We start from the raw sequence: 23,236 nt of genomic DNA on the forward strand, positions 1-23,236 counted from the left end.
ACACTGGAAAGAGGAGTCTGTTCTTTCTTTACAACTGCTAGGGAAGAGAAGGCATGAAGAGAGATAGCAAGCACCCTAGTTGTGGAAAAGGAAGAGTTGTGATGGTTGAGGTGGGCAGATAAAGCCTACGTGGGTTAAAGCCTGAAGATGTGGGGATGGGTACATTTAGTATAGCAGTGCTGAGCTTTTATCACTTCAGGACTTTTGTCAATAGGAGAACTTGAGCTTCTCTCTTAGAAAAGTCTTTCATAAGTCTGTCTTACAGACATACCTAAAATCTTAGTGCTTTAACCTTCAGAAAATGTTCATGTGCACAGAAACGTGTTTCAAGTGAGGAGTGCATTGAATGGAGAAGATTTCATTTTGGCTTGTGTGAAATGCCTGTTATTCAATGTGCAAATGCCGTTGTTTTCAAATAGTTGTCATAATCCCAAAGTAAGTACTTAACAAACATATCTTTTCTCTACAGGGCAAGTTCATTAGGATTAACTTTGATGTTACTGGTTATATTGTTGGGGCCAACATTGAGACGTGTATCCTACTTAATGTCATATCGGCATTGGAATGCATTGGAATGCAGTGAAAGGTTACCTGATTTCTGCAGTCATTCCACCGTGTCCATCTCTTCCTTTGTTTCTAAATAGCTGATCAAGTATCAGAGTCAGCATGTTTCCTTATGCTTAGAAACCGGATATCCCAGCGTTTAACGCTCTGAAATCCGCTGGATTTTCTGGCCAGCCTTAAAAGCAGGGTATGTGAAAGTTAAGTAAGTTATTTCAAGTGTTCTCACTCTGTGACAGTGGTGGAGGAATACACTGCTAATTAAAAGTGCCCACACTACTGGGCCCAGCGCTCAGCGCCCTCACTGCTGTCTTCCAGGAAGGAGGAGCTCAGCAACAGCCCTGGCACTGCAGCTGTCGTTGTACCAGGTCAGCTTCTGGTGTCCCAGGCCTTCTGGATAGCAGGCAAGGCCAAGTAACACAAGACCTACTAGCAATTAATGCTGAAGCCTAGTTTAGTTTTAGCTTTGAGGCCCGTTTTTATTTATGACTGCCTAAAAACAAGTGAGAACACTTACACTAAAAGCCTTTCTCAAGTGGTTTTGTTTATGCTAAGGATGTGTATGTAAACTTTTTTAGTCTGTTTAGACTATTCTGGGGGAAATAGCAGCAGGGTGGTCATCAAATTATGAAATCAAAAGCTTTGGTCAACAATACCTTGTGAATGTTATTCATAAACAGCAATACAACTCAGCTTTCATTCTGTGCCTACCAGTTGACTGCTTCATGTGAAGTGCAGTGTGTGTTTGCTGCTCCACACAATGTAATTTCCCAGTAATGCTGGGGAATGCCTACAGTTAGTTATTCAAAATACAGTTTAATGCTGAGTGATTTTCTTTCTCAGTTCAGTATTTAGCACAGCAGTGATGGCAGCTGTTGCTTTTATGAAAATGCAGGTAACTGTTTTGCCTGGGGCTTTGTGAGGACAGGAGGACTTTGCTCTTAGGGAGTTGTTTTCATGGCAGGATCTGCCTTTGTGTCAGACATTTCAAGTAGGATATCCCACGTTTGTGTTACAGAATGGGACATCAAAATGTGAAAGCATTAACATAGCACCTTGTGGCAGCTTGTTAGAAGTTACCTGCTGCACATGGTTGAATTTGAAAAGTGTTTAAAGGCAGTGCAGAATATCTTACGAGAATGCTGCCTTGTGAAATTGATAAAAGTGCCGAATGCACTTCAGCTGAAGTACTGCAGAGTTCAGCAGCTGCTGGGTTTTTGTTCTTAGAGTAGCACTGCCATCCTCAGAGAGGAATGACTGAAGAAGGATGACCAGCTCCCTTCTCACTTAGGCTCCAGTTGATCCATTACAGTGGTTGTCAGCTGCAGGTAGCAAGGAGATACAGGCACCATCCAAGAAATGAGTTTGCTGCAATTAAAGTGAGCTTCTATCTGAATTTGAAACCCCTCATTGAGCGTTACTGAAAGTTTGTGTTGGGTTTAGTCCTGTCATTACTATGAAAGTCCCTTTTGCTCCTTGTAGAATTACACAGCCTGCTTTGAAAGAGTTCTGTTTGCACAGGATGTTCTTTTTACCAAAAAATGTAGAAGATCCTTGACTAGCTGTGATCAGACCTGCTGGAGAAGTCTCGCGCTGTTCGCCAAGCTAAAGATGAGAGGACATTTCATATCTTCTACCAGCTGCTGGCTGGAGCAGGAGAGCACCTCAAGTGTAAGTGAAGATTCCCACTCGTTGATCCTGTTTCTTCTGTGTCCTGAGTTTGTTTTTTTGTTAACACAGTAGTGTTTGAACTATTGTTTGGTCTTGAAACTGAGTTTTGAAAGAAGAGCAAAGGAAAAGGCCAGGTGGCTTTATTTTGAAATAACTTCTGTGTTCTGTCAAGCGTGCTCTCAAGCCACAAGCAGATGGCTGCTCCATGGCAAAGTCCGCTTTGGGCAGGGTGGTGGCTTCGGTGTCCGGCCAGGATTCACTGAAGTGAAACTGCAGCACTTCTCACTGATTAATAATGAATCCTGCTGGCAGTGACAGCCAGACCCATTCCAAGCAGCTCCTTCTAACTGGGGGGAACAGCAGCCATTTTGCCAAAATACAACGAAACCCCGAGGCTTTCTCCACCCTTTGCAGTACTGTGTTGATCCCCTTTGTCTTTGGTACCTGGGAATTCCTTCTAGGCTGTGAGAAGTGAAGCTGTATGAAAGCACAGACTTCTGAGAATTGATCCATTCCTTCTGTATAAGAAAAATTTGTATTTGACATTTTTGATGTGTCATCAATACCAAGCTCCACTTCTGCCAGTATCTGTTACTTTTCGATAGAGATGCTTGTTTTGGGATACTTTAAATAGGAATTCATGATTATGGTAGACCTGAGTAAGGTAATGTCCTTTTTACAGGCATGATGCATTAAAGAGCTAGTGTAGGTTGCTACAGACAGAAGCAAGAATCCCAGAATTTCTGCTTTTAGAACACACTGATGTTTAGAGTTTTAGAAAGAACGAATTACTAAGCTGGTATGATGACATGCAGTCATAGCTGAGGAACTTTATTTTTTTGTAAAGCATGGGTTGTTCCTCTAGTGAAAGCAGAGCACAAGTGGGTGTGAATAGCAGTTATTTAGCTTGTTCTTCTCTTCTCCTTCCCCCCAATACAGCTGACTTACTGCTTGAAGGATTTAATAATTACAGATTTTTATCCAATGGCTACATCCCCATTCCTGGGCAACAAGACAAGGATAACTTTCAGGAGACAATGGAAGCAATGCATATCATGGGCTTTTCACACGATGAGATCTTGTGTAAGTGAAACCTCTTGCATTTTTAAAGTGTACTTTTTTCTCTCTTGCACACACTCACTACGTTAGTCACCAAATTTAACATTGCTTCAGTATCTTGACAGCCTGCAGCAAGCATTTGCTTAACATAAGCTTACAGCTGAGTTAAAACCATTTGCCTAAAAAGTGTAGTACGAGCTTCATTTCCTTTGTGAACTTGTACTTCAACTTTGGAAGGAAAGTGTCTTAAGAGGCAAAAATTGTGAAGCTGAGCCCTTTTCAGTGAACTGGTCTGTATGTCTTTGTTGGTACAGCAATGCTGAAGGTGGTGTCTTCAGTGCTACAGTTTGGAAATATTTCCTTTAAGAAGGAGAGAAATACTGATCAAGCTTCTATGCCGGAGAACACTGGTGAGTGAATTGCATTTGTTTGGCTTCCATTAACTTGAGCTGGGGTTTTCTTCCTACCATTTGTTAGTGCATATCTCTTGAAAGTACAGAACAGTCTTCTGAGCTTCCTTGCTGAAGTTTTGTGCCAAAAAGAGGCCATGATAGTGATGGCAGTAGCCAAGGGGCAATTAGTAAACTTCTCTTCCATTCTTGTAATACAGACAAATTTAGGTATCCATCAACAGAATTTATGTTGTTTGCATTGCTTTTAAACTTTGGATAAGTATTTCAGTTCTAGTCTTGTTTATTGCTATCTACAAAGACTTCAGCACTGGGAGAAAGTGCGTGCTTAAATGGAGTTGTTTTCTTTGGTTCTTGACAGCAGTTTGCTTGCCAATGATAAGAGCCCTTGAGCCAAGCACAACTTCCATAGTGAAATGGGGGAACTTAAGAATGCTTTGTTTCAGAAAATCTGGTTTCTGAAGTGGTATGGTAGTGTGACTAGAAATGAATTTCTCTTTTAGTGCCTTCACTGTAACGCAATCAGCATTTTCAGGAATTCTTCCTTCTCTAAGCTGCTGAAATGGTTTACAGATTTTTAACTTAGTACTTAAGTTTTGGCCTTCTAAAAGCTGTGATGGAAAGTCAGCTTTGAGAGCTGCCTTCAACGCACAGAGCGGGAAGAAGAATTCACAAGACCTGCTGCACACACACAACTCAAATTCTCGTCCATCTTGTTCCATAATTGCCCTTAATTTGCTGTGCCTGCTTGCTGCTTGTGGTGTCCAAAACTTTTGTCATTCCCCAGCAGTGGCCTTCTGCCCAAAGTGTTCCAGCAGGCAGGTATGGATTACAGCTGGGTAATCATTGACTCGGCATTTGGCTGGCAGTTTGCATTTGGGGTTTTTCAGGGAGAGAAAAAGGCTGGGTGTGGGATTGGTTTTTGGGCTGAGGCAACTCAATGGAGTTGGTTTTTTTTCCATTAAAAAAAAAAAAAGGGGTATACAAAAGAAATAGATGTTTCTTCTTTCCTGACCATCTTCACTTTTGCTTTGTTACTATCAATTTTGAACATTATATCCAATATTGTACTTAAGAATTTTGATACATTTATACTGTTGAACAGTTGTAACACTGGATATAAAATTCTGAATTTAAAAGAGAAGATGCTGAAAAGCTCAGCTCGTGGTTGAAGCCTCTGGCTGTTGTCCTGCGTTTAAGAAGTGCTGTGTTGGTCTACTTGGTGATTCTTACCACGTCTTTTTGAAGGCACTTTTTGAAACTGATCTTTACAGCTTGTCATCTGTATTGTCACATCTCGATGATGGCTTTCCTCAGTGTCCTGCAGAGAACTGGTGGTGCTGAGTTTAGGTGTGTCTTGAATAGGCTGGGAAGACAATTGTGTGGGTGGTGAAGCAACCTGTATTCAGGGGAAAAAAAGTGGAAGATTTTACCCAGTGTCATTGATAAAGGTGTTAAATAGTGCTGATCTACTTGTCTTTGGGTTTCCACCTGGGTGTCAAGCAGTTGACTGCAATGCTTTGAGTTCTACCCTCCGGCCTTTTCCTTGTCCACCAAGTGAACCGTGCGTCATTTCCATGCCTCTCCACTTCAGGGACAGGGATGTTGTGCAGCACCGCATCAAACTGCACAAATCCAGGTAGATGGTGTCATATCCCTCATCTACCAGTGCCATAACGCCATTATGGAGCAGATCTCAGATGATTGCCCTTAATGAAGCAGTGCTGGCTGTCACCAATAGGGCTTCCCTTAGGGCATGTCGTACCTGACAAATGTCCGTGCATGCAGCTAAAGTGAAGGCAGTGCTCTGCTTGTGGTGCCACGTGAATTTCACCACAGCTGTGTATGTATTGATTTGTAGGGACGGGCAGAATCTTTTAAAGGAAGCGGTGTTCTGAATGCCACCTAAAGAAAAATATAGAGGAAGCTTTTGTATGTTGGTATCAAGATCTACTTTTAATGAGGATTTATAAAAACAGCTCTTCTTATTTCTACGATAAATCAATGAGCCGCTGGATTAGAAAGCTGAGGGTTTGAAACAGCTTCCTGGACAGTGTGCAGAGCGCCCTGCTGCAGGCAGCACTTACCAGGCCTAAAAATATCCACAGTGTCAACTTCATTTTTAGAAATCTGGAATCATAAGCAGCTAACCTGTTGGAAAGGTGGTGTGGAAAAAGGATTGGTGCGACAAAAATATGCCGTGATGGTGTGAGTAATGCCTAATGTCAGATAACAAGGCTGACATCAGGAGTTTTTGCTGTCTAAAAGTGAGCTGCTCTTCGCTCAGTTCAAAACTTGACTGTGTAACACGTTGTACAATGTGCTCCATATGGACTGTAATACAAACATGCATAGCTTTATGCTGACACCTGTCTGTACTGAAAAGGTTTGTAAGCGACCTTTAATAAGATGGAGTTGACGTGTGGCATCATGCTGTGTTCTGTTTTTTGTTTCTGGAGGTGAAAATGTTTCCACTCAAGAGATGAGGATGTGTCTGCAGGCAGTGGTCTGCTGCAATTTCTTGAGCTCTAGCATTTTTCACATTTCCTTGGGGGAAGTTGGTGGGGTCTTTCTGTAGTCACTTGTATCAGCTTTTTGAAGTCCTGCACACGTGGGCTCTGCAGTCGGGTAGGTTTGTCCCCAAAAGCAGTGCATCTCCCTGACAGCAACTTTGGACAGCTGTTCAATTCTTAGGTCAGCTCATCGAATGCCTTTATTCAGTAGCTTGCTTCACCCGTGTTGCTGGCTGCTGTGCAGGATTTACGTGCTGACATTTGTTACTTTTATACCCAGTCGCACAGAAACTCTGCCATCTGCTGGGAATGAATGTCATGGAATTCACCCGGGCCATTCTGACACCACGCATCAAGGTCGGCAGAGACTATGTCCAGAAAGCCCAGACCAAAGAACAAGTAAGTTTGGGTACTGAAAATTAAGTGACAGAGTGCCCCATCCTGGTTAGCTTTTAGTACAGAAAGGCGGTATTAAGTGTGTACTGCCTCCAAATTTAAATTTAGTTTTCATTAAATGTTCTTACATGGTAGAAGTCTGTAGGAGAGTATGAGGAAAATCTTCCTTTTCCTTGGCCTTCTGCTGTTTTCATCATTTCACTTGTTCTTATCAAATGCACAGAGGTCTTTTTATGCAGCAGTTTAAAATGACATCTCAGTAACTTTGCAGAAACCTGCTGCTTGTTTTCATTCCTCAGTGGCATTAACTCCATTAAACTTCTTTTGTTACTCAGCTATCCCTGGTAGCATCCGTGTCTGTGTTCTTTTGATGGCTTTTCCAGAGTCAATAAATCTTCCTGTTTGAATTTTCAGGCAGACTTTGCAGTGGAAGCTTTGGCAAAAGCCACCTATGAACGCCTCTTCCGCTGGCTCGTTCACCGCATTAACAAAGCTTTGGACAGGACCAAACGACAGGGAGCATCTTTTATTGGAATTCTGGATATCGCTGGATTTGAGATCTTTGAGGTACTTCACAACTTTAACCAGACTTTCTTTTCCTCTCCACGTTGCTGTGCGTTCAGGCTTAGCTGTAGAACCTCTTAATGCGTGGATGTTCCAAGGCTGCAGGAGGGCTTTGTGTTTTGTATTGTAGTGCTCTGATAACCTGAATGATAGTGCCAGGAAGTCACACTCTGGTCTAAACCATTCTTCTATGTGTATGTGATGTTCTTGTATGTGATGGTTCGACAGTTGTTTTTCCTATGAGATGCTAGTTTCATATATGAACAATCCTTTTTCCACTTGTCTCTACAGCACACTTGAATGCTGTGTAGTTTGGGGAATTGCCTCATGAAGTAATTTCCATTTTTACTTCCAAACGTGATAAATGTTGACACTGAATTAACATTGCTTCCTAATGCTCTTTTTGCAGTTGAACTCCTTTGAGCAGCTCTGCATCAACTACACCAATGAGAAGCTTCAGCAGTTGTTCAATCACACGATGTTTATCCTGGAGCAAGAGGAGTACCAACGAGAGGGCATAGAGTGGAATTTCATTGACTTTGGACTGGATCTGCAGCCTTGCATTGACTTAATCGAAAGACCTGTGAGTTTGTGCAGTAAAAATGCTCTAAGACAAAGAGATTCAACTGGGGGTTTGTTGTTTAACGCCTGCAAATTTATGCAGAAATATTTTGAACAGCAGTTGCAGAAAACAAGTTAATTTGAAGGATGGGCCCAAAGACTAAAATACCATGTATTAGTAAAAGGATTTATCCTGAAAGGATTTTGCCCTGATGTCAGCATAGAGCACCGTGGTATTAAGCTACTATTTTTACACGCTTTCCCTTGTAGTAACAAAGACTTCAGTCCTGTCACTTTCATGCTAAACCATGGCAGTGCATTATAGAAGCTTTACTGTGCATTGGTTAGAAGGCCCTGTAAATAGTTCAGCAGTATTTTAAAGGTGGTGTTACCATAGTGTTTTTATATTCTGGTTGCCCAGTATATGGAAGCTTAAGGCTTTAAGCACAGGCTGGTTTCAGGAGTGGGCAGGGGTAACAAAGATCACCATTCCTAGAAGGTTTTCTCTCTTTCCACATTACAAGTAAGCCATCAAAATTATTTTGAACTTTTTAATTTACACCACGGCGTTGTGGTTACTGTTCTGTACGTTCAGCTGTGTGTCTCGGGTGCACAAAGTCATTACTGCTAACAATTCTGTGCATCCTGAGGAGAAGAGCTGTGCTCTTTGTTTGGTGCTGTTCAGTTTTGTTCTTTGTGTTGGAGTAGGAGAAGGGAAGTCTCATTTCAGTTATGACAGTTCTGCTCTTGAAATGCAAAACTTTGGAAAGTTTTGTCTCCTTGGAAGGTAAAATATCTTCCACAAAGACTGGGGAGTGCTTTCAGTATTGCAGATGGTTACGTGAATATCCTATCCTCAATCCAAGTGCATTGAGTTACAAGAAGTAGCTCTTCAAGCAAATGTTGATACTGTCCTAATTTTTGACACCTGAAATATTTTATGTCACGCTGTAGGTAAATATAAACAACTCTTCAAATGTGTTAGCTTCATGTTCATTAGATGCTTTAGATATACAAATATTTATGACCAGTTTTTCCATTGCATGCCTGTGTGCATCACTCTGTCTTCCCCGATTCTGCAAGCATTTCTGCAGCTGTACAGCAGGTGTTGGTTCTTCCCCACTTCATTTCAAGAACAAGCAAACCCTCGAGCAGGGTGCAAAGTGAAAGCTAAGCCTGCTGGATCGTTCTGGGTGCTGCTACTGCATATCAGCACAGGGGTTGGTGTGGTGGCTGCCCCAGGGGTACTGAGTGCCTTTGGGGGATAATGATCTGCAGTTTTGCCCACATTAAAGCATGACAGTAACTGCTGTAGAAATGATGAGTGTGCTGCTGTGTACACACACGTTGCAGAGATGTTTGTATGGAGCTCTGGAGGTCATCTATTCCAGGCTCTGCTGAAAGCAAGGCTCTGGTCATCGCCAGATCATGTCAGCTGTTGTGAGCACATCTCCATTGGAATGAATGGATGGAACCAGTCACAATGGAACTAGATTCCCTCACAATTTGCTTTAATTTAAATCAAGTGTGAATCAGCTGGACAAGTTTTTATTGCAGCATTCAGTGGGGTGTCTTAAATGCAAAATATTAAGAAAATAAATGCATATTAAACACGGATGTGAATCCATCTGTATTTCAGGCAAACCCTCCTGGTGTGTTGGCGCTGTTGGATGAAGAATGCTGGTTTCCTAAAGCTACTGACAAAACATTTGTGGAAAAACTGGTCCAAGAGCAAGGAACCCACTCCAAATTCCAAAAGCCAAGACAGCTGAAGGACAAAGCAGATTTCTGCATTATTCACTATGCAGGGAAGGTAAGAGAGTGATGTGGAGAACTTGGTTAGAAATGTGCATTTGGGGAAACTAATATGAGGTGTAGGTACCTAATTGGAGAAATACTTGTGCAGGAAGGTGGCCTCATTTTATTTCCTTGGGCATATTCAGAAGCACTCTGATGGAACTGTTGTTACCACACAGCAGATAGCAGTGATACATATTAATATTAAATTAAAATTTCAGTTCCCTTTAATTTTGCTGTCAGTTCTTAAAGGTGAGTTTCCTCAAGGTTAAGAGGAATCTATTCTGAATATCTCTGCAAGTGGATGGAAGTGCTGTAAGGCTGTGCCAGTGCTAACTTCTTCACTTGTGTTCCCTCCATTCAGTGGAAGGCTTTGTGTATCCCTGTTTATAACTTTATCTTTACTACTGATTCAGTCTTTATATTTCTGCTGGGGGATGGAGTCAGAAGCAGTGTGAACAGGTCCATGGGGCAACCATCCAATTCTTGACAGCATTTTGTGGAACCTCCATGATTATGCTGTCTGTACTGTAAGGCCGTGCTCGTAAGCAGATTCATGATTAGCTAAGCTTAGTCCTGGTACTGTTTGTTTGCTCTGATTTAGAAGGAACTAACTCTGTGAATTGAACTATCCTTTAAATTAAGTGTTAATAGCTGTTATTATCTGTTTGGTGTCACTGCAGCCAACTGGATAATTACAGTAAAAAGTGAAATAAAGAAATTGGATGTGTTGTATCAATATCTAAAATATTAGCTTAGAAACGATCAAATCATCATTTACTGCAGTTCATAGTAAATGAGCTGTGAAATGAAATATTACCTTTAGGTAATCAAAATGAAGTAAAACATCTTTGTACCTGACTACAGGGAAGTAATAGATCTGAAGAGGAGTTCAGCTGTGTCACACTGTGTTTCTGTGATACTGACAGTGCATTGCATCAACCTTCTGGGATAGGAGGCATTTCTCAGTTATTAACCAGCATCTGTATGTCCTTCTGAAATTGTAAAATATCTTTTCCTGCAAGAAATACGATGATGAAAGGGTTTGTGTAGAACTGCTACATCACAGTAAAAATACTCACTTTTCAGCACATTCTTAGTTGACTCTTGAAATGTTAATCTAAAAAGAGACTAAAGATAATACGTTCTGATTTATGGCATTTGGCTGCTCTGCAGGTAGACTACAAGGCAGATGAGTGGCTGATGAAGAACATGGACCCACTGAATGACAACGTGGCGACGCTCCTGCACCAGTCTTCTGACAAATTTGTTGCAGAGCTTTGGAAGGATGGTAAGAGATGGTGCTCTGAGTACGACTGGTTAGAGCCTTCTTGTGGACCAGTACCTGTTTCTGTGCCTGTGATCTCCTTACCCTCATCTGTACATTGTAGATACCTACGTTTTCTCTGTTTAGCACCAGAGGTACAGAAGAAGCTGCGTGGCTCATATGGTCTGTGCACATATCCCATTTCTGAGTAGCTGCTTCTCATATTCATTATTTGAAGAGATACTCACTACTTGTCAACCTGTGTCAAATTTTATCTGTAATATCACATCCAAAACTCTTAATTTGACTTGCTGCTTTGAAGTTCTGTATATAAACAGCTGTAGTAGTACTTGCTATTAGCAAAGTGTCTCATCTTATATGAGCACCAGCACAGTGCAGTGGTGAGTAATACCATGGAAAGCAGCATTTCCTACAATAAAATCCATTAGCAGTCATGCTAGTGCTTAGATATTGCATATTAAAATCAGACACAGTATTTTTCCTGCATAACTGCACATTGCTGTTTAGATAGTTTTATGTGCACTCTAGCTTTAAGTATTTCTTGCTGTTTTCACTGAAATAATCCTAGAAACAGCCAAATAAATACTGAGCAGGGACTCCTCTAGTTACTGACATCACAGTGTATTAATAACAATATGCTTATCACATAATGTCTATAGTTGCTTACTCCAGGAAGAAAATCAAGCTTGTACGATAAATGATGCTGTAGGTTTCTTCTGGGTTTCCACCTTCTCAGGAATACTGGCTTGGCTCAGCTGCAAAGAGGTGTTATAATGAATACATATAAAGAACTTTTTGGTGGAGGGTCTATTCCTTTCCCTTTGAGTACATGCATAAAAACGAGTGTTTGGATCCAAATATTCAAAACCTGCTTCCACAGATGATTGAAATGTGCATGGAATATATTGTGGCCTAACAGCCTTCGTAGCACGATTAAGTCTGCTTGCAATTGATGAACCTGTTCTGTATACTAACTGAAGTGTCTTATGTATCTGCTCTTCTGTCTTTCTGTTTTTGCTGTTTCTCTGCCTTAGAGATTCAGAATATTCAGAGAGCCTGTTTCTATGACAATATTACTGGTCTTCATGATCCACCAGGTGAATGGATGTAAAACCGTAGGCCTACTAAAGGCAGGGCTGTTGTATCTATAGGAAAACCATTCTTGCTCGTAGGCTTGCATGAACTTTTTCATTTCATGCTCTATTTAGGTATACCTCCACCAGGCCGATGTTCTGAGTGCATACCTATTCAGTTGCTGCTGCATACATATAGCATCTATATTTTATGCATTGCAGATCAGAAGGTTTGTTGCTTCCTGGTTCTATGTTGAGATGCAGAATTGCTGCTTCAATAATAATTCTGGTAGCTCCAAGTATTTGAGACAATGCATAAGCTATATGACACTGTCAAGCTTCTTTCTGCAGTCCAACATTGACAAAACTCTGAAAAGCTGTGGGACGTAGAGGGGGGGTGAAGGATCTCATAAATAGAGTGCTGCAGTGGTGGTAGTCAACGAGAAGTTTCTTTTAGATTTGATGGAATTGTCCTTTTACTAAAAACTTCGTAAAACGTTTCACTTTGTGGAAGTTGCACTCTTTTTTTTCCCCCCAAAGTATTGAAATCAAACCATTTAACTACTTAAAAAAACAAAAGTATTTAATCAGCCTCTTCCTCATCATTCCCTTGTTCCAGTTCCCAAGTTTTGAAGCATGTGAAGTCTGTGCATTCAAGCCTTCCCATTTTTACTCAGAGCCCACTGTTTTCTGTACACTACATGCTGTAGGAGGTGATATTTCCTAAGGTAATTACTAGACAGTGTGAGTTGAGAGACCTTCGTCTGTGGGTGATCCCAGTTGTGCTGTTTGATAACTGCTCTTGGCCTGAGCTGAGATGCAGCTTTAGCACTGCTTCTGTGAAGATGAGCAGGCTCAGTATAGTTGGTTAGAGACACAACAAGAAGCACAGTTAGTCTTGATGCATTTGCAAAACTTTAAAACAGCCCCGTGTCTCAGAGATGCCAAAGGCTGAGTGAGGTCCAGTCATCACTGGTGCCTGTTGGGTGCTCCATTCTGATACATTACAAATTAAGCTGATGTGTTCATCTTCTGTCAGGCTGCTTCCCAGTAATTTCTCTCCCACTTCTGATGTAGAACTCAGTTCTGCTTGAGAATAAACATTTGGGATGTGATCTTATGAATAATTTGCCACCTACTTGCTCTTAGCTTTAATAAGCACCTTTGGTTCTTGCATTTCCAACTGCCTGTGGAAGATGTGGGCTCTGCACTACATGAGACTTGCAAGTGGGTATTCAAACTTGTTGCTCTGTGTGTTTCAGCCCTTAATTTTCCAGCTTTGTACAGACCTTTGAAAACCAGATGGGTTCAAGTATGAAACAAAATACTGTAAATACTGATTAATATATACAAAACTAATCCTGGTAGCAATTCCCTTTGCTTTGGTTTGAACAGATGTGAAGATAACCCAACAAAAATGTAAAGCCTAGATACAGCTGCTTCTTTCTGGCTGGCCAGCTTGTATTTTCTGGAGAACCAACACATCGTGTGTTTCTGCTCAGCATTAAGGACCCCAGCTATTATTAAATGCTAAGCCACCCCCTTCTGCTTCTGAAGCAAACTGTTGAACTGATTGTTGACATGAATGTGGAATCCCATTTTTGTTCATATTTTGGCTGTAAGGTCTTACTGCTGGCAGTCAGATTTGCCATTTGTGAAAAGGAACAAACAAGCAAAACACCCAAACAAAAGAAACCAACAGCAGGGAGATCCTCACCCAACACGTTTCAAAATCAAGGAAAAGGAGTCGTCTCTGCTCTGACACTTCCTGGCAGCTTTGAGGTGCTCTGTGTGCAGTTTTCCTGTGGTTAAAGTGCTCTTTTGGCAAGGGAAATCTTTTCAGGTAGATATAAAAATTGAAAGAATGATTCAGAATTGCTCACTAGCGAAAGTCTGGCATACAATTTTTTTTCCCCCCTCTTGTCACTGGCATAATACTATTTCCATCTCTTCTGTAAGTCATTCCTTTCTCTTCTTTGAGTATTCAGTAATAGTCATGCTTAACAAGTATAGTTATCCGACTCTTCATTTTGAACAGCTATGCCCAGATAACTGATTCCAAATGCTCAACCCAGAGGTACTTCCTGCTGGAGGAATTCTAATAATTTCCAGTTCCTAGGCAACAGTCTCTCTTCTGACTGTGCAGGATGTGTGTTTACTGGTCATGTAGAACTGCAAGTAAAGAGCTGGATGTTTTAGTAGGTTCCTACTAAAGCTACACTACTCTGCTGTATAAGCTTGTGGCTTCTGGTTCCACTGCTTCTGCACAACGTCCCTGGTACATGCTGACTGCCTTGCCTACTGGTGGCATCTCCTGTCATTTGTCCCACAAAGCTTTTGCTGCTGCACTGTTGCTCTTCTCTCTTCGCATCTCTTTATCCTGACAAATATTGAGCTTCACTTCACTGTTTTCTCTTTGCCTTCCCAGTGGATCGTATCGTGGGTCTGGATCAGGTCACTGGCATAACAGAGACTGCTTTTGGCTCTGCGTACAAGACCAAGAAGGGCATGTTTCGTACTGTTGGGCAGCTGTACAAAGAATCTCTCACCAAGCTGATGGCAACGCTTCGAAACACCAACCCCAACTTTGTTCGCTGCATCATTCCAAATCACGAAAAGAGGGTTTGTGCTCCAGTCCACTCCTTGAATTCTTTCTCTTTGTTAGCATTGGATTTATTCACGCTGTCCTCATCTTCTCTTTGAAATCAGAAGCCAGGCTTTGAAAAGCTTTCCACACTGACCAAATATGGTTTGGGCGACCTGACCAAGTGGGAGATGTCCCTCCTTGCCCCGTGGCAAGGAAGTTGGAATTAGATGGTCTTTAAAGTCCTTTCCAACCCTATCTCCGTGGTTCTATGAAGAAATATCTTCTCAGTATTCCCAGTACATCCCTTATGTAGATAGTTGGCTGAGAAATTTAAACTGAATAGAAATTAAAGTGTAAAAATCATCTTTGTTTTGTTTATCCAGGCTGGAAAATTAGATCCACACCTTGTTCTAGATCAGCTTCGTTGCAATGGTGTTCTGGAAGGAATAAGGATTTGTCGACAAGGATTTCCAAACAGGATAGTGTTCCAGGAATTTAGGCAGAGGTAATAATACGTACAGTCTGCTGAGGTTTTTATTTTTAAGATGAAGTTCCTTGAAGGGGGGGGAACAACAAAAAAAACAACACAGCTGAAACAAAATCCAAAACAGTTCTTCTGAAGTGGTTTGAACTTAAATGCTACAGGTTTACTCTGAAGAGAACAGATAAGTGAGAGCAACCTAAGCTGCATGTCTGGAGAGTCTCCTTTGCCACACACTTGTTGACTGTAGCTTTATGGCTTTATAAAAATGTTACCTATTTTTTGTTATAGGTGATTGGTATTAGGCTATTGGTATAGGTATATTGGTGAATGTAAATATTTGTTAAATTTAAACTTTATGGCTTTATAAAAATGTTACCTATTTTTTGTTATAGGTGATTGGTATTAGGCTATTGGTATAGGCTATTGGTGAATGTAAATATTTGTTAAATTTGCCTTGAAGGTATGAGATCCTTACTCCCAATGCAATTCCAAAAGGCTTTATGGATGGCAAGCAAGCCTGTGAGCGCATGGTAAGTGTTCATGCCTGAATATTGTTAAAACGTTGAAAAGTTGAAACAAAAAAAATGGTTGTTAATGTAAAAATGATGTACATTCCTGTCCATTTAGATCAGAGCCTTGGAGCTGGACCCCAACTTATACAGAATTGGACAGAGCAAGATCTTTTTCCGAGCTGGTGTCCTGGCACACTTAGAGGAAGAACGAGACCTGAAGATCACAGACATTATCATCTTCTTCCAGGCAGTCTGCAGAGGATACCTGGCCAGAAAGTACGTGTGCTTTTGAGACTGGCTTTTCTTGTGGTCATCTTAAGCCTCTTTGTTAGGGAGCTGGCCTTCAGAGTTTCCATCTGAGGATTTTTCTTAGGAAAGCATGTTGCTGAAAGTATTGCAGTTATGTCCAAGGCAAGTAGGTCACTTGTACCCAGCCATTCTAACAACAGCTCCTTTTCTTAACCTTACCTGTGTGGCACATGTAGCTGCTTACAATTTAGCTACTGACTGCAAAAATCTCTCCTCCTGCTCCTTAGGTTCTCAGAAATACTTTGGAAAGCTGTTTTTATTTTTAAATTAAAGAAAGGTTCGTTGTTTAATTCACACTTATTTTATCTTTTTGAGGACAAAGTCTGTTAACAGTAAGAACAAACAGCTTTTATTGTTATTGTTCTGAAAGCAGTGACTCCAGCTCTTTCCTAGCCTTTTTAATATAAGGAATGAACACTCATAAGTCAGATAGTCACCCAAACTCAAAAATAAACCTTTTATGGTCTACAAGTGTTCAACGGTTGGATAACCTTTAAAACAAGCAAGCAGAGCCCTTGACAGATGCTTTATTTAGCTGTATTTAACGTTAAATGTTTTGCTTTCTCTGTCTTCAGGGCCTTTGCAAAAAAACAGCAGCAACTGAGTGCACTGAAAATCCTACAGAGGAATTGTGCTGCATATTTAAAGCTTAGGCACTGGCAGTGGTGGAGGGTCTTCACAAAGGTTTGTTACGTTCTGTCACTTTCTCTGACTTGAGTAAATAAGTGAATGCAGATTCTCACGTGTTCATTTTGAATCTTTGTAGGTGAAGCCTCTTCTCCAGGTGACTCGCCAGGAAGAGGAACTTCAAGCCAAGGATGAAGAATTAATGAAGGTTAAAGAAAAACAGACAAAAGTGGAAGCAGAACTTGAGGAAATGGAGAGGAAACATCAACAGGTTTGTGCCCCCATCAGCTTCTAGGGTATGGAATTTGTATTGCAGTACCTTCTGGGTGAGGGAGGCATCTGTGATCAAAGCACTGTTCTCATCAGGCAGGTTAACTGTTTTCTTAACACTTGACTAAAAGCTGAAAGCGGGAGATAAAAGGAAAGCATTCCTTCAGGAATAGAGACAGCGTATTGAAAAGAAGAAAAAGGTGGTTCTGTTGTCATTTCCTGGTGTTTGGAAAACCTCAGTAGCAGCAGCAGCTTTTCCCTCTTCAGATACGTTTTTAGGGTGAGGAACTTCCATCGTGTGCCAGTGCTGCTTAAGGCACAGGGAAACAATTAGGGCATTGCTGGGCAAAGCTGAAAATGAATTTATGGTAAGACTGATACCAGCTTGAAGAACAGCTGAAGGAGTATGTCAGTGGAGGCAGACCTGTACTTGTCACTGTCATTTGAGGCATGCTATTACTGTGGTGTGGATATCTTGAATGGGGGAATGTTAATTCATGTTTACACAGTGTTTACACAGTTTACACAGTGACTGCAAATACCAGTTCAAACACACTGCTCTGCTACTCTGCAAGGCCAGTCCTGCAGAACAGGCACTTCCCTCCTCTTTGTGCTGCTGGTAGAACGGGGAAGTGGTGCAAGTGTCCTGCTGGGGTCTGTGGGGGGGTGGGGACACAAAGGAGTGAATATTGCTGTAGTGCTGCTTCTAGAGTTGGTGCCTTCTGGCCTGTGCTAAACCCTGTGCTAGAGGTGTTCATTTCTGCATGTGGACCAGGAAGCCTTGAGCTGGAGCAGAACTTGACATTTAGGTAACTGTGTAGTTGCCATATGTGTGTAGTCTCTCATGAAAGACTTCAGAATGTGAAGTTGCTACTGCTCTGCTACTTTTTCCTTAATATTTGCAGCTCCTAGAAGAGAAGAACATCCTTGCAGAGCAGCTACAGGCCGAGACGGAGCTCTTTGCAGAAGCTGAGGAGATGAGGGCTCGCTTGGCTGCCAAAAAACAAGAGTTGGAAGAAATTCTCCATGACTTGGAATCCAGGGTTGAGGAGGAAGAGGAAAGAAATCAAATATTGCAGAATGAGAAAAAGAAAATGCAGGGCCATATTCAGGTATGCTCCTTGGTAACTGGAAATGGAAAAGAATGCAAAGGGAGCAGTTAAAAGGGTGGGAATGCTTACTTACCATCTCCACAGTATGGAGGAAGGTAGATCCTTAGCACCACGTGTGGAATGCAGTCAATTTGATTCTTTATTTCTTGTTACTGTCTCTGTAATTCCAGAAGTATGAGAGTGAGGGAAGAAGGAGAAATGTAAAAAATGCAGTGTTGGATTTATTGCATGTTCAGGTGGAGGATTGATGGCAGCAAGCACTTCCTGAGTGAGCAGGAGCCTGCAATGGCTGCTTGCCTGCTTTCTTCTGGAGACTGATGGGATGATACCAGTTTTAAGGGAAATGTTTCTTTTCAACATAAATGTAGTGAAAATCCTTTAGGTTCTATGAAAGAAAGACAGCTTCATCTCCCTTGAGTTGCTAGTTTTCTCTGAAGTGTTTGAAGATGAGTTAGATGTTTCCTTTTGAACATCTGGGGACTTCAAAACCTTTACTGACTGAGGGGTTCCCCAAGAGCTTAACTGTCTTTCAGCAGAGTACTTGGTGGAGAGGCAAAGCCCACTGCCATGGCTCTTGATGCCTTTTAGTAAGTATCCACGGATGAACAGAAGCACAGTACATCACTACTTTTCTGCTGGCATCGAGGTACTTGTGTCAATCTCACAGCCATTCAGTTGTAGGATTGAGCTCTAGATTCATACAGAAATCAGAAATCAGCTCTAGATTCATACAGTTTACTGTGTAAACTGGTGTCCTGTGGCATCTTTTCCCCACCACGTGTGCTTTTATACCCTATTTGGATGCAGTATCCTAGGAATTTGTTGACGTGCAGCCCAACCTATCTTGGTTGTAATTAATAGTGCTGGGTCCCATTTCCCCCTGTGGTGGATTGTTATTGTATGTGAAGAATTAGGTAGGTGAAAGATTGTGGTGGAGTGAGAACACGTTTCCTAGGCAGCATGCTGCAGCCAAATCTAAAATACAGAGTGTAAAGGATTCCACCTGTGTCACATGGCACTTAATTTCTTTACCAGCTTGCTGATAGTGTAGCTGAATCTGACAAAGTGAAAGTATTTTTTTTTTTAGTTTTATTTGGGGCAACTGTTTGCTTTTTTTTCAAAATAATGTATTTTTTCCACTAAGTAAAAGAAGAAAAATATTAACACATGGGTAACCTGGAAAATACACACATGCGAATTGCCTCTCTTGCCAGGACCTGGAGGAACAGCTGGATGAGGAGGAGGGAGCTAGGCAGAAGCTGCAGCTTGAAAAAGTGACAGCTGAAGCTAAGATCAAGAAAATGGAAGAAGAGATCCTACTGTTGGAGGACCAAAATTCCAAATTTTTGAAGGTGAGCCTAGTTTGTTTGGTAGAGATTCTCCTCAGAAATAAATCAGAAATGAATCGGTGATACCAAGTGACAGCAGCAGCTTCAGATATTTTGAGAGCTCTGTTAGCTTTAGAGTTTGTGCCTGAAGACTTGTGGGGTTGCAACAGGTTGAAGCTGAGACTTAAAGCTGCTTTAGAAGTGGCCTTTAGGAGGGTCACACTTGCCATGTGTTTCTAGTGCTCTCAGGCAGAGTTTGATGCAGTGTTTGTCATAGCTGCTGTTGTTCTTTGGTAGCTCTGCAGATGCTACCATTATTCTCTGTGAACTATACAGATGTTCTGAGACTTAAGTGATAAGGAAGGAAACCAGCCCTCCCAACCATTAATCCCATGTTCTTGGGAAACAGATGTTCATGCTTCCATTTTATTTCAGTTTATTCCAATTGAGCCTTAATACTGATGGATGAGGCACATGCAGTAACAGTTGTATAGAATGCTGTGTGGGATCTCTGTGGATTTTGTGCCTTGAATTGTTTGTGCTGTTCAGAGACTCTATGAGGCATTGAAGTTATTCCCCTCCCACTCACTTCTCTCCTAACTAGGAAAAGAAGCTGATGGAGGACAGAATTGCTGAATGTACTTCTCAGCTGGCTGAAGAAGAAGAAAAGGCCAAAAACTTGGCCAAACTGAAGAACAAACAGGAGATGATGATCACTGATTTGGAAGGTTTGTTCTTTTACATCTGCCTATCAGCAGCTTTGAGGTCGTGCTAGAAAGGAATGGATCGCTCACAGCAGTGTACAGATATCTGGTTTGGTCTTCTAAATGCACCCTGACACGTGCATACCTCAATAGCTTGACAACCTTGCAAGAAATGTTGTGCTCTTGCAAGGCTTGTTGCATCTGGCTCCTCCTTGTTCTTCAGCCCACGTTACAGTTTTAAGAATCCATTTCATTTACAGATGCAGTCAGGAATTCGTGATGTTGCACGAATCCCTCAGTAAGAAGGTAAAGCATCTGACTCTTAGGAATTCCTGTGCTTTTCTCTAATAATTTCTTAAAAACATTTCTGAAGGAATGTTATTTGCCATTCATTTATTCAAAAAGAAAAAAAATTGGAAGCCTAAGCAAACATGAATTATTTTGTTTTTCTCAATGTTTTGTATATCTGAAGTGGTTCCATTTTTCTGTCCACTTTGTCTGGATTGTTTAAGTGTTTTGTCACAGATTGAAGCTGCCCTACGTATGCACGTAACCCTGCTTAATTTGAAAAGGAAGATCAATGTATGAAAAACCCCTGTGATTGTACATAGCTATTACACAGTGTGAATAGAGTGCCAAGTTGAAATTGCAAGGCAGAATTACTCTGTGTCCTAATTTGGAAATAGTTTTGCACCAGTTATATGATGGCCTGTCTTGCCACTGTTAAAACTGAGGTGCTTATGGAGGAACACCAGAGCTGCGTTTTCCCTGGGTAGGTGGGTGTTGAGCTGATAGGGATGGAAGGAGATTGATGTGCCTTTGCTTTAAAAATCAGCTTCTGTGGCAGAGGCCAAGAGTTGGGAATGAGCACAACTGGAAAATAATTCTGGAATCGTTGTTTGCTTGACTCAGGATCAGTGGTTCTGAAGCTATTGGACAGATGTGTTTGGTTATGGTGCCATTCTGAGATTGATGACCGAAAAATGGAAATTAAAGCTGAAGTGTAAGGCACGCGATTTCTTGGCTGGCAAAGCACTATAGAATAATATTTACTCTTGGCAGTGGTTCAAGGAGCCTTAAAGCTTTCTCTGCCTGGGTCTTGGCGCTGCTGGGCACTAAAATCTAGACCAAAAAAGCAATTAATTCTGCTGTGAGATTTCTTGTGTCTTCTCGCTGTCTTGTGGCAGCGTTCTGAATAAAGCTCCTCAGAAATATGATGTGAAAACAGAAGGAAAAATGCCTTTTTTTTGTTTGTTTTGTAAGAAACTTTTTAGAGGGAGAGGATTTTCCAGAGAAAGTACTGATGGTCTGAATTACCCTGGGAGGCTGTGACAGATCATTCTTGAGCATCATGGCTCTCCTTCCATAAAGAAGATGGGGGCCTGAACCAGGAGCAAGCTTAGAAAGTATGGGAAAATCTATACATAAAGAGGACCCACAAAATATTAACTAAGTCTAATAATTATGTTTATGCTCTTGTATGTGGAATTGTGCTAAGTCTGCGCTAAGCATCAGTGGTTTGGAAAACTTCTGTGGCTCCAGTGTTACACAGCTGGCCATCAGCTGGCTGCTGAGCAGTGCTGAGGCAGCGACTGCCTGCTTTGTCACAGGCAGGGGGGTGAGGTGCATTGGTGGAGCACTGATAAGGGGGTGTTTTTCACAGAGAAATGCCTCAGGGCAGGAGTATCTCAACTAAGGAAGTTTAAAGTTTGCAAAGCCTTGCTGAATATCCATGGGATGTGTTTGAAATATCCATGGGATGTGTTTGAAATATCCATGGGATGTGTTAGTGGCACAGATGCTTCCAAAAAACTGTTTGTCCAAACTTTATTAAGCCTGTACTTTCCAGTAGATGTTTTGGAGCCTTGCCTCCCCCTTCAGAAGCTGTTGCACACTGTCATTTTTTCCAGACCTTTGCTGATCTTCATTTTTGAATCCTTGTGCATATGATCATCTGACCTCGCATTTCAAACTGCTCTTCTGCCAGACCCCATTCCTTACTTTCTGTTAAGGCTGAGTTGTTTCTGTTCCCTTACTTCCATCTTTTTGCTTCCTCCAAGGTAGCTGACTTCCTCTGAACTTTTTCTGCACCATGAAGTTTTGCTTATTTATTTTCTCTCTCCCAGTCAGCATTCCAGCTAGAAACTGGACGAAAAATTGACTTAATATTAATTAAACTTCCACCCCTCCTACCACCCTCTTCCCTTGCCCCCAAACCATTGGAGGATTATTAGATTTAAAAAAACAACTTACAAATCCTTATCACTTCTATAGAGCGCCTAAAGAAAGAGGAGAAGACACGTCAGGAGTTAGAAAAAGCTAAGAGAAAACTAGATGGTGAAACAACAGACCTACAGGACCAAATAGCTGAGCTGCAAGCCCAGATTGAAGAGCTGAAGATCCAGCTGGCCAAGAAGGAGGAAGAGCTGCAGGCTGCTCTTGCGAGGTCAGAGCACAGTGGGGTTTAGGAGGGATGGTAGAAAGCTGCTTTCCATGACTGCTTTGAGTTAACTGTAATCATATTGGGCTGGGAGCGTTAGCACAGACACCAGAGGGAATCTGTAGACATCAGTGTGCTGTGAGCAGGCTTGGCCAAACCAGGATTCAGTGTTTTGTGTGTCCTTGCACTACAAAGGTGCAGCAGTGTACAGGAGTTGGAGCTCTGGAAGCTGTTTGGTCCCCAGAGTTCAGACTCAAGAGGGAAAAACGTTTAATTGTCAGTGAGTCAGAGCACTTTCCATGGCTGGGTGGGAAACAAATGATCAGGGCTGTGTGGTAGCCTTGCTGTTGGAATAATCTGTTATAGATGGAATGCATTTTTATTTTTTGAGTGGTGCTCTATGGTGTTGCAGAAAGCGTTCAGCAGACGGTGCGTTTTTGGGATGGTGTTGAATGAGATCTGCAGAACTGAAACGTTTGGATGTGAACTTGAAAAGTTGGATCATTCTTACAGTGCATCTTATGGCACTGTGCTTGTCGAGACATTAAGAAAGCTGCTGCACAGTTTATCTGAAGTTTTACAGTGTGTTTTTTTAAGCCATTGTGGATGTAATTAATGCCAGGCTTATGAGAACAGAGAAAAATGATTGGCTGTTGTGCCTTTGTTCAACAGAGGAGATGAAGAAGCAGTTCAGAAAAACAATGCACTGAAAGTGATAAGAGAGTTGCAGGCCCAGATTGCAGAACTGCAGGAGGACCTTGAATCTGAGAAGGCATCACGCAACAAGGCAGAAAAGCAGAAAAGAGACTTAAGTGAAGAGTTGGAGGCTTTAAAAACTGAGCTGGAAGATACATTGGATACCACTGCAGCACAGCAAGAGCTGAGGTGGGGTCACGTACCACGTACAGTGTAATAAAGCACTGATAAAATTAACCTGTCATTTACTAGAGATTGAAATGGTGGTTTTGGT

The 23,236-nt window shown here is 41.6% G+C and overlaps 1 protein-coding gene across 5 annotated transcripts in view; it reads left to right on the plus strand.

Annotated features, from left to right (window-relative positions):
* MYH10 (myosin heavy chain 10) overlaps positions 1-23,236 on the plus strand; it is a 93,059-nt gene that overhangs the window by 55,546 nt on the left and 14,277 nt on the right. For all 5 annotated transcript variants that reach the window (XM_042883919.1, XM_042883921.1, XM_042883920.1 and 2 more), the window contains 20 exons: positions 470-533; positions 2,134-2,232; positions 3,172-3,315; positions 3,606-3,701; positions 6,495-6,613; positions 7,025-7,177; positions 7,584-7,757; positions 9,375-9,548; positions 10,709-10,823; positions 14,322-14,515; positions 14,864-14,985; positions 15,425-15,494; positions 15,592-15,752; positions 16,361-16,469; positions 16,552-16,683; positions 17,588-17,794; positions 19,009-19,146; positions 19,727-19,850; positions 22,101-22,272; positions 22,939-23,151. In XM_042883919.1, the coding sequence (XP_042739853.1) occupies positions 470-533; positions 2,134-2,232; positions 3,172-3,315; positions 3,606-3,701; positions 6,495-6,613; positions 7,025-7,177; positions 7,584-7,757; positions 9,375-9,548; positions 10,709-10,823; positions 14,322-14,515; positions 14,864-14,985; positions 15,425-15,494; positions 15,592-15,752; positions 16,361-16,469; positions 16,552-16,683; positions 17,588-17,794; positions 19,009-19,146; positions 19,727-19,850; positions 22,101-22,272; positions 22,939-23,151 (2,780 nt within the window). The remainder of the gene's footprint in view (positions 1-469; positions 534-2,133; positions 2,233-3,171; positions 3,316-3,605; positions 3,702-6,494; positions 6,614-7,024; positions 7,178-7,583; positions 7,758-9,374; positions 9,549-10,708; positions 10,824-14,321; positions 14,516-14,863; positions 14,986-15,424; positions 15,495-15,591; positions 15,753-16,360; positions 16,470-16,551; positions 16,684-17,587; positions 17,795-19,008; positions 19,147-19,726; positions 19,851-22,100; positions 22,273-22,938; positions 23,152-23,236) is intronic.

Source organism: Lagopus leucura, unplaced genomic scaffold (assembly GCF_019238085.1).
Source record: "Lagopus leucura isolate 7727_CA_CO unplaced genomic scaffold, USGS_WTPT01 Super-Scaffold_100040, whole genome shotgun sequence".
Taxonomy (NCBI): domain Eukaryota; kingdom Metazoa; phylum Chordata; class Aves; order Galliformes; family Phasianidae; genus Lagopus; species Lagopus leucura.